Genomic DNA, 15,326 nt, shown 5'->3' on the forward strand with positions numbered 1-15,326 from the left:
ATATATCAAAACTTAATTTTAGATATTAATTTTTAATATTTAGGTAATATGCTTTGCTAAGAACTTCATTTGGACAACTTTAAAAGTGGTTTTCTCAATATTTAGATTTTTTTTGCACCCTCAGATTCCAAATTTTCAAATAGTTGTATCTCAGCCAAATATTGTCCTATCCTAAAAAACCATATATCAAAGCGTATTTATTCAGATGTATGAATACCAATTTCAAAAAATTTACCCTTGTGTCTGGTTTTGTGGTTTGTGGGTCACATATGTAAATTAAGCCTTCACTAACATTTCTGTTGAATAGCACATGCCATGTAACATGGTGGTTAGTTTAAAATGTCAACGTTTCTTTAAATAAAATGTCAAGAAAGCTGGAATTTGAGCATTTTTTAGCAGGCACGCATATAAAATTTCATTTAGGACCTAAACCAAAAATAAGGGCATTCAAAATCACATGCCTACTGAAGAAGTTGCATATTCAGACCTGGGACAGGGCAGTCTTAAGAATGTTTTAATAAATGACAACTTCTAGTTCAAATTACTTGTTGAAGTAAAGTTTGGTGAGCAGTCCAATGTTATTGGGCTACAGTTTATAACTGATGTTTTTGGCTTTTTTTCTGTCATTCCAAATCTGTAAGACCTTTGTTTATCTTCAGAACACAAATTAAGATATTTTTTTACTGAAATCCAAGAGCTTTCTGAGCCTGCATAGACAGCAACACAGTGGATACATGCAAGGCCCAGACTTGAGGACATTGTTATAATAGTCTTTGTGTCATCAGTGTTTCAATTGTAATGTTTTAAAACCACAAGAGTACAAAAATAACAACTTTGTTCAACAGTTTCTTCTTTGCATGAGTGTGCAATTTTCTGCTCATAAACAAGACACAGCCAGCACAGCACAGCCATTCTATGCCAGAACGCCGGCTCCTGCATTACCAGCACCACACGCATGCATAATGGTACTCACATGAATGTGCGTCAAAGACACACAGAAGAGAAGGAATTAAGTGTTCTCGTAGCTTCAAAACGTTATGGTTGAACTGCTGATGTCACCTTACTACCTTACTGTGCCTTTAAGGGGTCATCGGATGCAAAACTTAATTTTACATCTTGTTTGAACATATATGTGTGTTGGCAGTGTGTGTACACAACCACCCTATAATGCTAAAAATCCACCCAGTGGTATTCTTTAATCTATATAAGTAATATCCCCTTTTTCAAATCAGGCAATTCGCAGCTTATTGTCGGTGTGACATCACACCGACCAAGGCCGCTCCCATGATATTTGATTGACACAACTGTCTTACCTTAGACCAGCCATAAATGAGCTGAGTGAGTATCAACTCTGATGCAGGGGAAGACAAGAATGTCTCCGATTGAGGTATTTCACTGTTGGATGTAGTAATGAATACAGCAGTTGTCATTTACTCCCGACATCTGAGCCGCTGAAGATGCAGAGAATTAACGTTACCTATGTTTTTGAAGGAAATGCGCCTGGTGATCTACATAAATGCACCTGTGTTCGCGCAACTCATTCATGATCCAGCTTCACCTATAGCAGACTTGAGTATAAAGGTGTAAACATTACAGCTCGTCACCCCACAGAAGAGAGGGGTGTGTTGAGCAGAGCTCATTAGCATTTAAAGGAACATGGAACAGAATGGCTTGCTCTAAAAAGGGCTTATTTTGACAAGGTAAAAAGGGTGTTTTTTTTACATTACCACCACTGAGAAATTTTAACCAAAGTATATTATAGACTTCTCATTAAGACCCTAAACAATCATTTCAACTTGTGGAAAATGGGCATCCAGTGACCCCTTTAAACGTGTCTATGCAGGATCAGAAAGCTCTTGGATTTCATCAAAAACATCTTAATTTGTGTTTCGAAGATGAACCAAGGTCTTATGTTTTTGGAACGACATGAGTAATGACAGAATTTTAATTTTTGGGTGAACTATCGCTTTAAGGATCTGATAGTTAAGTCAAACATGTGTTCTCTCTCTCTCTCCAGTCAGATGAAATGGCATGAAATATGTCTCAGTACACCAGCAGCAATACTGGAGGTTCTGAACGCCTGGGAGAATGGAGTTTTATCAGTGGAGGCTGTTCAGGTGAGGAGATCCATGGTGAAATTATATGGAAATTCTCAAAGGTCTTAGTTGGAATACAATTCATCTTTTATAAACTGTGGTTAAAGAAGTCTCTTTCTCTTTCTGTGAGTGTAGAAGATCACTGATAACATCAAAGGGAAGGTGTGCAGTATGGCCATTTGTGCAGTGGCATGGCTGGTGGCGCATGTTCGGATGCTGGGTTTGGATGAGAGAGAAAAACCTCAGACTATGATTCGTCAGCTTATGACTCCAATGTCAGGAGAAAACACTTTGCAGTTTTACCATGAACGGTGAGGGATCTACACACACCAAGCCACATTCCCATATCATGAGTTGAAAATCGCTAGTTGTTGTTGACCAGAGATTTTTTGAATAACCAATTCTGTCCCAAGTATATATTATAATTATATAATTATAAGTATGATTGATTGAGGTCGGAAGTAAACTCACAGATCTTGGTCCTCCATGCACATCCCTGAAAGACTGCTGTCTCTTTCTCTCTCTCTCCAGTGTGGTTATCATGAGCTCTATCTTGGAGCACATGTGTGCTGATGTATTTCAGCAGACTGGACTGTCCCTGCGGCCAGCAGTCGAGGGTCAGGAACCCATTCCCTACCGGAACCTTCTCCCAGCCCGACAGCCCATCCGTCAGGCTCTACAGACCCAGTTTAGAGAGGTTCTGGAGAAGGGCTGGGTGGACTCCCATGCATTCCATCTCTTTGAGAACCTGCTACATATGGGAGGAGTGTTCTGGTTTACTAACAACCTGGTTAAGGTAAATGTGTCTGGGTTTGCACTACTAAGGTTTATGGAAAATTAACTGTACCTGTTATCAGACTTAATTGTGTATTTGTGTTTTAGGAGCTCCTGAAGGAGACCCGTAAGGAGTGGGCATCTCGTGTGGTGGAGTTGCTGTACAGCATCTTCTGTCTGGACACGCAACAGATCACCCTCACCCTACTGGGTCACATTCTGCCACGTCTCCTCACTGATCCTGCCCACTGGCACAGCCTAGCAGACCCACCAGGAAGAGCCCTTGCAAAGTATGAGCTGCAAATTACTTTTTTTTTCTAGTGTAGTAAATAAACACACAGTACACACTTTAGGTACATTTAAAGGAGAAGTCCACTTCTAAGAACAATTTACAGGTAATGTACTGACCCCCCCAGTCGTCCAAGATGTTCATGTCTTCTTCATGTTCTTTCTTCAGTCGTACAGAAATTGTGTTTTTTGAGGAAAACATTTCAGGATGCAGTTTAAGTGCAGCTTCAAACGATCCCAAATGCAGTTGTAAAAGATCCCAGCCGAGGAAGAAGGGTCTTATCTAGCAAAACAATCTGTTATTTTAATTTAAAAAATACGATTTAAATACCTTTTAATCTCAAATGCTCGTCTTGTCTTGCTCTGCCTGAACTCTGTATTCTGGCTCAAGACAGTTAGGGTATGTCGAAAAACTCAATATCATCCTACATCACTGCAGAAGTTCCAACCCAGTCTTTGCAAAGTGAACTTGCAAAGATGATCAAACACCCTTAACAAAAATGCGATAAAACAACGATATAGGGCATCTTTGAAGTTGAGGGAGAAAATACAATCAGTGTTTTTTGACATACCCTAACTGTCTTGAGCCAAAATACACAGAGTTCAGGGAGAGCAAGACAAGACAAGCGTTTGACATTAAAAAGTATATAAATCGTATTATTATTATGAAAATAATGATAGTTTTGCTAGATAAGACCCTTGTTCCTCGGCTGGGATCGTTTACAACCACATTTGGGATTGTTTGAAGCCGCATTTAAACTGCATTTTGGAAGTTCAAATTCGGGGCACCATATTAGTCTATTATATGGAGAAAAATCCTTAAATGTTTTCCTCAAAAAACATAATTTCTTCATGACTGAAGAAAGACATGAACATTTTGGATGACAAGGGGGTCAGTACATTATCTATAAATTGTTATTCTGGAAGTGGACCTCTCCTTTAAAGCGATACTTCATCCAGAAGCAAAACTTTTTTTTTAAAAAAACTTATCGTCATTTCAAATCTGTATGACTAAGCCAAGGCCTTAATGCTAAAAATGGTAGAGAGTCTTTCCTCATAAATTGTAAAATTCTTCTTAAATAGGGACCACAATGATGTATTTGTGCTTTATTTATTTTGTGCCAGTTTGGTCAAAGGTCATTAGTGTCCCGTCTTTCACAATATACTCTATGACACTGACATCTCTATCCTTCCATAGTTCACCCCATTATTGACGCCAACAGGAAAGTCCACATGGTCATGTACTTTTGTTAATATGGAAGGACGGAAAGAGCCCTTACCACATAACTGTTTACATACTTTCATTTTTAAACAGTTTTTTTTTTTTTGGTTATGCATTCACAGGTCATCCATTTTTCATAGAAATGATTGATTCTTAAATAAATGACAAATTTGTGTATGAATGAACCCCAGTCCTTTATTCTCTTTCCTCTTTTTACTTGCTTTCTTTGACCCACTTCCCCTTTTTTCAGCCTAAGATTCAAAACAGACATCCGTTCTGATAGATATGGAGTTGTGGTTGCTCTTTCCATTTTGTCAAGTTAGTTACAGTAAGTTTTAAATAAGATTTAATATACATACTAGATGTAAATCTCTCTTCGTCTGACAGATTTACCACCCGCTTTAATGCAGAGACAATAAATTTGAAATGCCTGTTGTCAACATTTCACAGTATACCAGCATGTAGATGTTAACCTCAAAGCTAACAAACATGCAGGAACTAAAAGCCACACAACTTCTATTTTAATTTAACAAAGTTTTTAAGAAAAATGATGGTGATGTGTTTGGATGTGTGTCATAGGTTGTCTGTGTGGTGTGCTCTCAGTTCTTACTCATCTCACCATAAGGGACAAGCATCAGCACGACAGCGCAAGAGACAGCGTGAGGATATAGAGGTCAGTCACATGGTTTCTCCCACAGCCTTTTTTAACTCAGTCATCCTGTGTAATCTTACCCACAGATGCCTACTTAACACATGTATGTCTTACCCATTAACCCTTTAACTGTCACCGTCCACCCTGTGGGACGCCTAAGTTTACTTTACCATATTATAAATAAATCCTAATCTAATCATGACAAACTACATTGTTGGAAAGGTCTAAGACTCCTAAATAGATATTTTAACACATTTTTTGTGTTAGAAATTATGTAGGAAAAGTAATAGATTAATATATGTCAAGAGTGCCACTTAAAAAATCTACATCATAACATGAGTTCTGACCTTTGTCACAAAAGACTTTCTTCATTGCCTTTTTCCCTATCACGCTTTAGATATCATAAGAAATTATATCAGCTCAAAATTCATCCTTTGAAAGGCATTTTAAAATCAGACATTGCATTACCATGGAAAATGTACATCAAAATCATATTACAAAATGTTTTCATTTATGAATTATAAAAATTTAAGTCTGGATAGTGCATTTTTATGTCTGTGTTCAAAAATGGGAGTTACAGTTAAAGGGTTAAGCATGTAATTCTTCAAACTAACCGGCAAAATACCAGAAATGGCGCACTTATTATTGAACTACTAATTATTGCCTCATTGCTATTTTATATATATATATATATATATATATATATATATATATATATATATATATATATATATATAACTTTAGATGTCGGACAGATGCCCTCGCATTTGACTCTAGAATACTTTGATATACAGAGTTCATGGTCAGCTCAATGATTGTGAGGTCCCCAGGTCCTGTGGCTACAAAACAAGCCCAAAATTATCAGCCCTCCTTTAGCATGTTTGTCTTTTGGTATGAGGTGTTTGTGCTGATATGCTCTTTAGGTTTCCACCAAACTTGGCGATGTGCATTATGGCAAAACATCTCCACTTCGGTCTTGTCTGTTCAAAGGACGTTATTCTAGAAGACTTGTGTTTTCTAGAAGATGCAACTTTGCAGACCTAAACTGTGCTGCAATGTTTTTTTTTTGTTTGTTTTTTTAGGTAGAAGAGGCTTTCTTCTGCCAAGCCTTCCAAACATGCCATTTTTGTCCCATATTTTTCTAATGGTATTGTCATGAACTTTATCATTTAACATGTTAACTGAGGCCTGTAGAGTCTGAGGTGTAGTTCTTGGGTTGTCTGCCATTTCTCTGAGCTTTACACGGTCTGATGTTGGGGTGATTTTTCTGGGACGTCCGCTCCTGGAAGGAGAGGTGTCTGTTTTAAATGTCTTCCACTTGTGAATAAACTTCAAATTGTTTGGAAATGGCCGTATTACTCTTCTCAGATTGATGGCAGCAACAATTGCTTCTCTGAGATGCTTGCTGATATCTTACCTCCTTGGCGTTGTGTTAACACACACCTGAAGGCTCCAGATCAGCAAATTGCCAAAGCTTATGCTTTTATAGAGGCGCTCAGACTTGATGATCAGTTAATCAAAGGTATTTGATTAGCAGTGCTTGACTGTTATTTACCCTCTTAATTCCAGTGTTAACAGTAAGGGTGTCCTAACTTTGTCACTCATGGCTTTTCTATTTTGGCTTTATTTTTGTTCAGTAAATAATGACATGGTCCAATTTGTCCAATTTGTTTGTTGAGGTTATATTTTCAACATTTTAAGACCAGCCAAGGAACAAGTTTTTTTTAACGATGTCCTGATACGGAAAACAATGGAATTCAATAGGGTGTCCTAACTTTTTCATATGACCGTATGTTTATTTCTCTCTCTTTTTTTTCCAGAAATTCTGTGTATTTACATTTTTCCCCTAAATAATATTTTCTTAAAATATTAAATACACCTTAAAAAACTAATATTTTGATGAATTATATTAGTACACCAGAAAAATGTGGAAATGTCTTTTTTTTTCTCTCTTTGTAGTTGCACTTACAGCTATAATGAACAGAAGCACAGAACATGTGGATATATTGTCATTCAGAACATGCTGACTTTCTCAAACTTTTGTTATTATTTTCTTTTTATTTCATTTTTATTAGGTTTGTTTACATTTTTGCTTGTTTAGTTTCATCAGAGGCTTGTTTACATATATACTTTTTTATGGTACACTATTGAATGGCAGAGTTGCGAGTTTAATAAAATGTTCTTAAGTACATATGGCCACAGCCATATCACCCTGCAGCCCAAGAAAAGCAGCAGGGGGTGCTCAGCCTGTGGTCTATGTGGGTCCTAATGCCTCAGTGTAGTGATGGGGACACTATACTGTAAAAAGCACCGTCATTCGGATGAGACGTTAAACCGAGGTCCTGACTCTCTGTGGTCATTAAAAATCCCATGGCACTTCTCGTAAAGAGTAGGGGTGTGTCTCCAGTGTCCTGGCCAAATTCCCTGCTCTGGCCTTTGTCAATCATGGCCTCCTAATAATCCCCATTCACTGAATTGGCTCTATCACTCTCTCTCCTCTCCACCTGTAGCTGGTGTGTGGTGAGCGCACTGGCGCCGTTGTCCTGTGGATGCTGCACACTGGTGGTGGTTGAGGAGAGATCCCCCCCATATGATTGTAAAGCGCTTTGGGTGTATAGCAATACACAATGAAAGCGCTATATAAATGCATTCATTCATTTATTCAAGTAAAAATTTTTTTTTTTTTTTTTTATAGGAAATTAGTCGTTTAGATAATCGATTAATCAATAAATTAGTCGATAGATTAATGGATATAAAAATAGTCGTTTGTAAAAATAGTACTCTCCCATTACTCAGTTGTGTTATCAGTAATGGACCCACTATTTTTCTGTTGGTTGTAGGATTACACCAGCCTGTTTCCTTTGGATGACACGCAGCCATCCAAACTGATGCGTCTGCTCAGCTCCAATGAAGATGAGACTGTCATGCTTTCCAGCCCAGGTTATTTCCTGCCTCCCTCACCTGCCACAATCTGCACAAAAACTGCATTTTTTTTTTTTTTTTTTTTTTTTTTTTTTCCAGAGGATTAATGTGTGTGTTTTTTTTAATCTATTAGTCAATCTAGAAACTGTTAACCAAAACTGCATGTGCTGCAAAAATCCCCACAAAACATCGCTTGCAATATTTTTAAGCTTCCTGTGGCAGTATCACTCATGCAAGTGGTTTGAAAAATACACAATAAGCTAATTTACCAAAGACAAAAACGCTGTTAATCATGTTGATAATTTTAGATGCCATTTGAATCTTGTATATCAAATATTATATCGTAGTCTATAGTATTGTCAGTGTAGCATGGACAATGTATGCGGTACATCCAATGTATCCTTAAAAGCATATCCAAACAAAGTACAAACATCTCAGAAGCAAAGTATGTAGTGTAAAAAAAAAAACAGAAACTATGAAAATAAAATCACTATATTTTATGAAAAACATCCACAAAAACCAATGCTTTGAAGCTTACTGTTGCTTAACTAAAGAATATATATATATTTTTTTAACCATTTATCACTGTTAACTGTTTGTGGATGTTTAGAGAGAAAATCTAAATAGAGAAATATAAAAAGAAATACAGAATTATTAGGAGTGTACTATTTATTCACTTTCACTGAAAAAAGAAGGAAGAGCCAATAACGAAAGTGTTGATTCTATAAATGCAGTCATCCGAGAAAAGGAAGTTAACAGGATTTGATATAGAGAAAACTGCTTTGATAGCTATTGCGATAGTACACATTTCCTTTTTGTTTTTTTTTTTTTTTTTTTTTTTTTTTTACAGTGTCTACGGACATTACATTTAGGTCAATAAGAACTTGCCAATTCAGTGTAAACGATGTGGTCTTTTCTAGGTGACCGTTCCATGAGCAGTTCACTGTCTGCCTCTCAGCTTCACACTGTCAACATGAGAGACCCTCTCAACAGAGTGCTAGGTTTGTGCTGAATCTCTGCTGATCATTTAGTGCCACTAGATTAATAACATGGTGTTACCATCTGATACCATCTTTGTACCGCCACCATAGCACTTATTACAAGTTATGCCGTTAGAGGATATTCTTGTCTTTTTTTTTTCTTTCTAGCAAACCTGTTCCTGTTGATTTCCTCTCTGATGGGGTCTAAGACAGCAGGCCCTCACACACAATTTGTTCAGAGCTTTATCGAGGAGTGTGTGGAGTGCTCAGAGCAAGGCAGCCGGGGCAGCATCCTGCAATTTATGCCCTTTACCATGGTGAGGGAATCATCTTGTATGCATGCACGATACACATAAAGTATTCTTCTAGGACTGCACAATTAGATCACAATTTCTGCTTCTCTCTCTTGATTACATAAGCATAATCTTCTGCAAAATTGGCACTGGTTATCCATCTGCAAACTTTTCAGGTTTTTTTTTTTGTTTTTTTAATGTCACATTTCCGTTCTTGCACTGGTAACAAGCCTCCACAAGCTTTTATACTTGGCAATCTATATGCACTGCAAAAAAAAGATCAGAGGTTGCTCACAAATGCATACAGTTGTAGTCAACATTATTTAACTTCCTAGACCTGGTAGACAATCTGTTGACTACATTTTATGAAAACAATTCAACTAAAGATTCTATGTAACACTTTATTTCAAGGGCTAAGTCTGCACTACCAGTCAAAAGTCTCTTCTGCTCACCAAGCCTGTATTTATTAAACAGTAAAATTTTGAAATGTTTTTACTATTTAAAATAAATGTTTTCTATTTGAATATATTTTGAAATATAATTTATTCCTGTGATCAAAGCTGAATTTTCAGCATCATTACTCCAGTCTTCAGTGTCACATGATCCTTCAGAAATCATTCTAATATGCTGATTTGCTGTTCGAGAAACATTATTATTATTATTATTATTATTATTATTATTTTTATCAATATTTAAAACAAGTTTTTGAAGATGCTTTTATGAATGGAAACATCTTTTATTTAGCAAGGATGCTTTAAATTGATCAAAAGTGATGATAAAGACATTTATAATGTTACAAAAGATTTCTATTTCAGATAAATGTTGTTCTTCTGAACTTTATTTCCACCATAGAAACCTGAGAAAAAAGTCTGCCTAGCAGTTTTCAATAATAATAATAATAATAATAATAATAATAATAATAAATTATTTTGAGCAGCTAATCACAATATTAGAATGATTTCTAAAGAATCATATGATATGAGTAATGTGATTTCAGCTTTGAAATTACAGGAATAAATTGCATTTTAAAATATGTTGAAACAGAAAATTGTCAGTTTTACTGTTTTTGCTGTACTTTGGATCAAATAAATGCAATAAAAATGTAAAAAAAACATTAACATTACAAATTAACATTAACATTACAAATTAACATTAACATTAAAAATAACATTAAAAAAAACATTAAAAATCTTTCTGTTCAAAAACTTTGTTAGCTTGGATATTGCTAGCATATTGGCTGTTCATTAGTTTTTTATAAAGCACATATTAATGTCTTATACTGCATGACCATATTTTAGATCCCTTAACCCTACTCATACCTTAACAATTACCTTACTAACTATTAATAAGCAGCAAATTAGGAGTTTATTGAAGCAAAAGTTGTAGTTAATAGTTAGTTAATATTGAAAATTGTATCTTAAAACAAAGTGTGCCAAAAAAGGATATATGGAAATGGATCTTAACATTCACGTACAATTTTTTTTTTTTTTACATTTTGTAGAGAATCTTTTATTCTTTATAACCACCAATAAACATTGCCTCTAAGAGCTTAGAAGCTTCTGAGGCTTCTTTAAAGAAATCTTGGCCCATTCCTTATGTGCAAAATCTTTCAGATCACTGATAATCTTTTTTTTATCTGGAGACTGAACAAGCCACTCAAGACTGATCTCTCAACCAAGCTTCAGTATATTTGGACATACATGTTTGCCCTGCTGGAAATTCCCATGATCATCAGCTTCAGCCTCTGCGCTGAAGACATCATAATGGCCCAATACTCCATGATGTCTTTCTTACAGTCAATATTTCCATTTCTTGCAGCAGCAAAGTACTCCTAAAATAAGATTGATCCACCTCCATGTTTGACCTAGTGATGTCACGATACCAAAATTTCGATTTCGATATGATACTTGACTAAAATATCATGATACTACTATTGAAACGATACTACGAAAAAACATAGCACAACAGAAAAAGTAATAGAATAATAGATGATCCATGTGGATCCAATGGAGATCAGTTATTTTATCTATTAAAACAAAGCATTTTATTGCCCCTTTAAAAAAATAAAATTATAATAATCACATGCAAGTGCCACTACACCGGATTATGGTGAACGACCGAGCCTACAGGTATGTAGAGATCTTTGTATATTGGTAAGTTAGCTTAAAGGAGAACTCCACTTCCAGAACAACAATTTACAAATAACTTACTCACCCCGTTTTCATCCAAGATGTTCATGTCTTTCTGTCATTAGTCGTAAAGAAATTATGGTTTTTGAGGAAAACATTTCAGGATATTTCTTTATATAATGGGCTTTATTGGTGCCCCAATTTTGAACTTCCAAAATGCAGTTTAAATGCAGCTTCAGAGGGTCTAAACGATCCCAGCCGAGGAAGAAGGGTCTTATCTAGCGAAACAATCTGTCTTTTTCTAAAAATAAAAATTTGTATACTTTAAGCACAAAAGCTTGTGTAGCACAGGCTCTGGGATGCGCGTCCACGATGCTACGAATTAGTGATGGGTCGTTCTTGAACGATTCGTTCATTTTGAACGAATCTTTAATGTGACTCGGGAAGAACGAGCCGGTGATTCTGAAGTTGTAGGAGAATCTCTTGTTTTCCATTAATTTTCTGGATTCTGTTTTGATCGTTTAATTACATTTTAATAATGTCTAATGAATTTATAAAGGATAATTAGATATGATCAAGAATTCATTTATTATAGGCTATTTATTTCTTTTCTTTTTCTGTGTTGTCTATTTAAAATTTTCTGGTAAATACTTTTTCTGGTAAATATTAACAATGAAACGAATTGTTCTAGCTATTAGACTGTGTTGTTTTTTTTTTTTGTTTGTTTGTTTTTTAATGCCTACACCTATCCCAACCCTAAACTTAGCCCTTACTGTAATAAAAAACAGTATTATTGTTGTACAGTGTGACAAAAATAACATTAGATTGATGTGTGCATGCCCAGTAGCTAGAGCTGTATTCCTTCTAGCCTTTACCATAGTTTTCCACAAAAGAAACGGTAAAATGCTCATGAAGTGACTCTCAGAGCAGTTCTAGAGATTATGTTCATGTGTTCATGTACTCATATATTGAGGCGGCAGAGACTGAACACCGCGAGCGTCACACGTATGTATGTAGTACATACTGCGCATCTGTGCCATTCACTAACACAGACACACAGAAATACGCCTCTTATTAAAATGCATTCTTAAAATACTGGTGCTAGTAAAATGCGTAATCATTTTTAAAGCAGGGTATCGTGATACTTTTTAAATACCGGTATATCGTGCAACACTAGTTTGACCAAAAGGATGGTGTTCTTGTGCTCATAAGCATTGCCTTTTTTGCACCAAACAAATTTTCGCTGATCCATGGGTCCAAAAAGTTCAAGTTTGGTCTCATCGCTTTCAACATTCCTCCAGATCTTCACAGATCTATCCAAATTAAAGGGGTCCTATTATGCTCTTTAACAGAGTCTTGTTTTGGGGGTTTACTATAACATGCTTTCATGCTTGGTGGTTCAAAAAGCGCATTATTTTTTACATAATTTACATTATTACAATACATTTCTCCCAGCCTGGCACAAATGACTCGATTAGTTCCGGGTTCCGCCTTCCGAAAAACGAAATGTGTTGTGATTGGTTAGCTGTCCCACTGCGTCAATAATGACTGATTGCAGAACAGCAGAACCATACGTCACAGCAGTCACACGGCAGCAACGCTGCGGCAGCAGGCTCAGACGGTAGTGGGCGGAGTCTCCGTCGCAGATCGGAAAAGGGTGAAAATAGCAATAAGTGATCAACTTATATTTTTTCTTGTCCTTTTCTTATTTTTAATGTTGTTATTGTTATTTGAAGAAAAAATAAAAATAATTATGAACACCAGAATTTGCTCTACTTATCTTTGTGGAGCGTTTCAAAGTTAAAGCTGTTAATGTTAAGTCCGTATTATGTATATGAGTGCTCGCGCCTGTTTATATATACACATATATACATACACGAAATTACTATTAACCGTAAGATACAGTTACACTATTAACTGTAATATACTGTATGTATGTATGTACATGCATACATACACACACACACACACACACACATATCGGCCCTATCTCCACTGCGTTGCGATTGGCGAACAGCTTAGTGTTTCAGTACTGCCATGCCCCTTGTCAAAGAAGCAAGTTCCGTGTACAACTGTTAGTGCAAACTAGATTAAAATGATTCTTACGTTTTAAATATGGATATTTTTCTTATAAAAACCCATCGATTCACTACAGGAGGCCTTTATTAGCCCCCCGGAGCCGTGTGAGGCAAATTTTAATATAACTCCGATTGCATTCGTCTGAAAGAAGGAAGTCATATACACCTAGGATGCATGGAATGAGTAAATAATACGCTTATAAGTGAAGCTAACGTTATCTACACTGTATGATGAATAAATCACTTACCACACACTGCACACATCTGCAGCGCGTTATGGCTAGATGCGGCAACCGGAGTAGAACGCGGATTTGGCATGTGTTTCGACCCCTGTACTGCACACATCTGCGGCGCGTTACTGCTCTGAATCAATGCTTGTGTTTAAACCCGCCGCGCTGCGGTTTGTTGAAGTGGCTCTCCACGCTGCATCGTTAGGGTAATCCCTATACCCCCCCAACAATTTGAATTTCTGTGGGCAGGATTTAATTTAATGATATTCTAATTGACTGCGTTGTGACATCATTGTTTGCGGAAAACAAACGCTGTAGTCCAAAGGAGCCGTTCATTGTAGTTCTTGAAAAGGGATTTTTTTTAAAAATGAAATATCTCCCTTTGAAATGTGGACTTTGAGATTTGTAACTGTGTAGATCTTTTTTATGTCCAAAGATACACACTGACTAAAGTTCAAAAAGTGAAAAAGCATAATAGGACCCCTTTAAATTTAGCATATTTAAGTCTGCCTTTAAACTGAACTGAAAACTGAAATATGTACATTGCATAAGTGTTCATACCCTTAACTCAGTACTTAGCTGAAGCACCTTTATAGCCTCAAGTCTTTTTGGGTATGATGGAACAAGTTTTGCATACCAACATTTGGCAATGATCTGTCACTCTTCGCCTCACCTCTTCACCTCTCAAGTTCTGTCAGCTAGGATGGAGTGCGGCAGGCATTTTCAGGTTTTTCCAGAAATGTTTGTTTGGATTTCAAGCCCAGGCTATGGCTGGGCCACTCAAGGACCTTCACAGAGTTGCCTATAAGCCACTCTTGCTGTGTGCTTAGGGTCGTTGCTGTGTTGGTGAACTTTCTGCAGCTTTAAAGCAGTTTTAAAGCAGTTCAACATAAGACAGCAACATAATAAATTAAGAAAAAATAAAGAGATATGAATACTTTTGCAAGGCACTGATAGATGCAGTGTGGTGTCATTTTTTTGCACAGGACAATCATGATTATCAGTTTATCATTCATCCCTAAGTTCTAGCATTAAAAGTCTTTCATTAATTACTTTTTTAATGTGCTTTTACAGATTTCAGAACTGGTGAAGCTTCAGGCACTGGCTAAACCCAAAACTGTGCTGTCCATCACAGACCTCAGCCTTCCACTGGGCCGGAGAATGGCAGCTAAAGCCATCGCTACCCTGTAGAGGACATTCACCGGTGTGCCGTGGTTTTAGTAGGTGTGCAACAGAGAGGAAGCTGCTTCAACCTCCCTCCCCAGGAGAGAACAGACTTTCTTGCTCATTATTTACATGTGATTCCTGTAACTGCTGGTGGGTTTTGATGTTGCATCCACGTCTGACGTCTTGAGGACAGCTCAGTGTTAGTTCCGTAGTTAGTTTCGTATTTGACATACGTGGGCATACCTGTGAACTGAAACGGTAACTGACTGCTGACTGTTCACATTATTTTGCCATTTATTTCCGTCAATCATAAGTAAGCAAAAAGTAAAATTGTGGTATGATGTTTTGTTCTTATCTTTACGTTATCAAAGTTCATGCAATATTGCCTGTTCACAACTTTTTTGTGTGTTTTTATAAACAATTTCTGTGATTTGGATTTTCTCCAAAATATAAAACATTGTATATTTTTACTAAAATGCCAATAAAATGGTAAAA

At 36.5% G+C, this 15,326-nt stretch overlaps 1 protein-coding gene across 1 annotated transcript in view; it reads left to right on the forward strand.

Annotated features, from left to right (window-relative positions):
- Positions 1-15,326, forward strand: part of med24 (mediator complex subunit 24) — a 28,237-nt gene extending 12,911 nt beyond the window's left edge. Inside the window, exons 18-26 of the mRNA XM_051124966.1 lie at positions 2,018-2,117; positions 2,232-2,407; positions 2,628-2,892; positions 2,979-3,160; positions 4,960-5,053; positions 7,873-7,972; positions 8,875-8,955; positions 9,103-9,251; positions 14,739-15,326. Coding sequence (XP_050980923.1) covers positions 2,018-2,117; positions 2,232-2,407; positions 2,628-2,892; positions 2,979-3,160; positions 4,960-5,053; positions 7,873-7,972; positions 8,875-8,955; positions 9,103-9,251; positions 14,739-14,855 — 1,264 coding nt within the window. The 3' untranslated portion in view covers positions 14,856-15,326. The remainder of the gene's footprint in view (positions 1-2,017; positions 2,118-2,231; positions 2,408-2,627; positions 2,893-2,978; positions 3,161-4,959; positions 5,054-7,872; positions 7,973-8,874; positions 8,956-9,102; positions 9,252-14,738) is intronic.

The sequence above is a fragment of the Labeo rohita genome, chromosome 12 (assembly GCF_022985175.1).
Source record: "Labeo rohita strain BAU-BD-2019 chromosome 12, IGBB_LRoh.1.0, whole genome shotgun sequence".
Taxonomy (NCBI): Eukaryota; Metazoa; Chordata; class Actinopteri; order Cypriniformes; family Cyprinidae; genus Labeo; species Labeo rohita.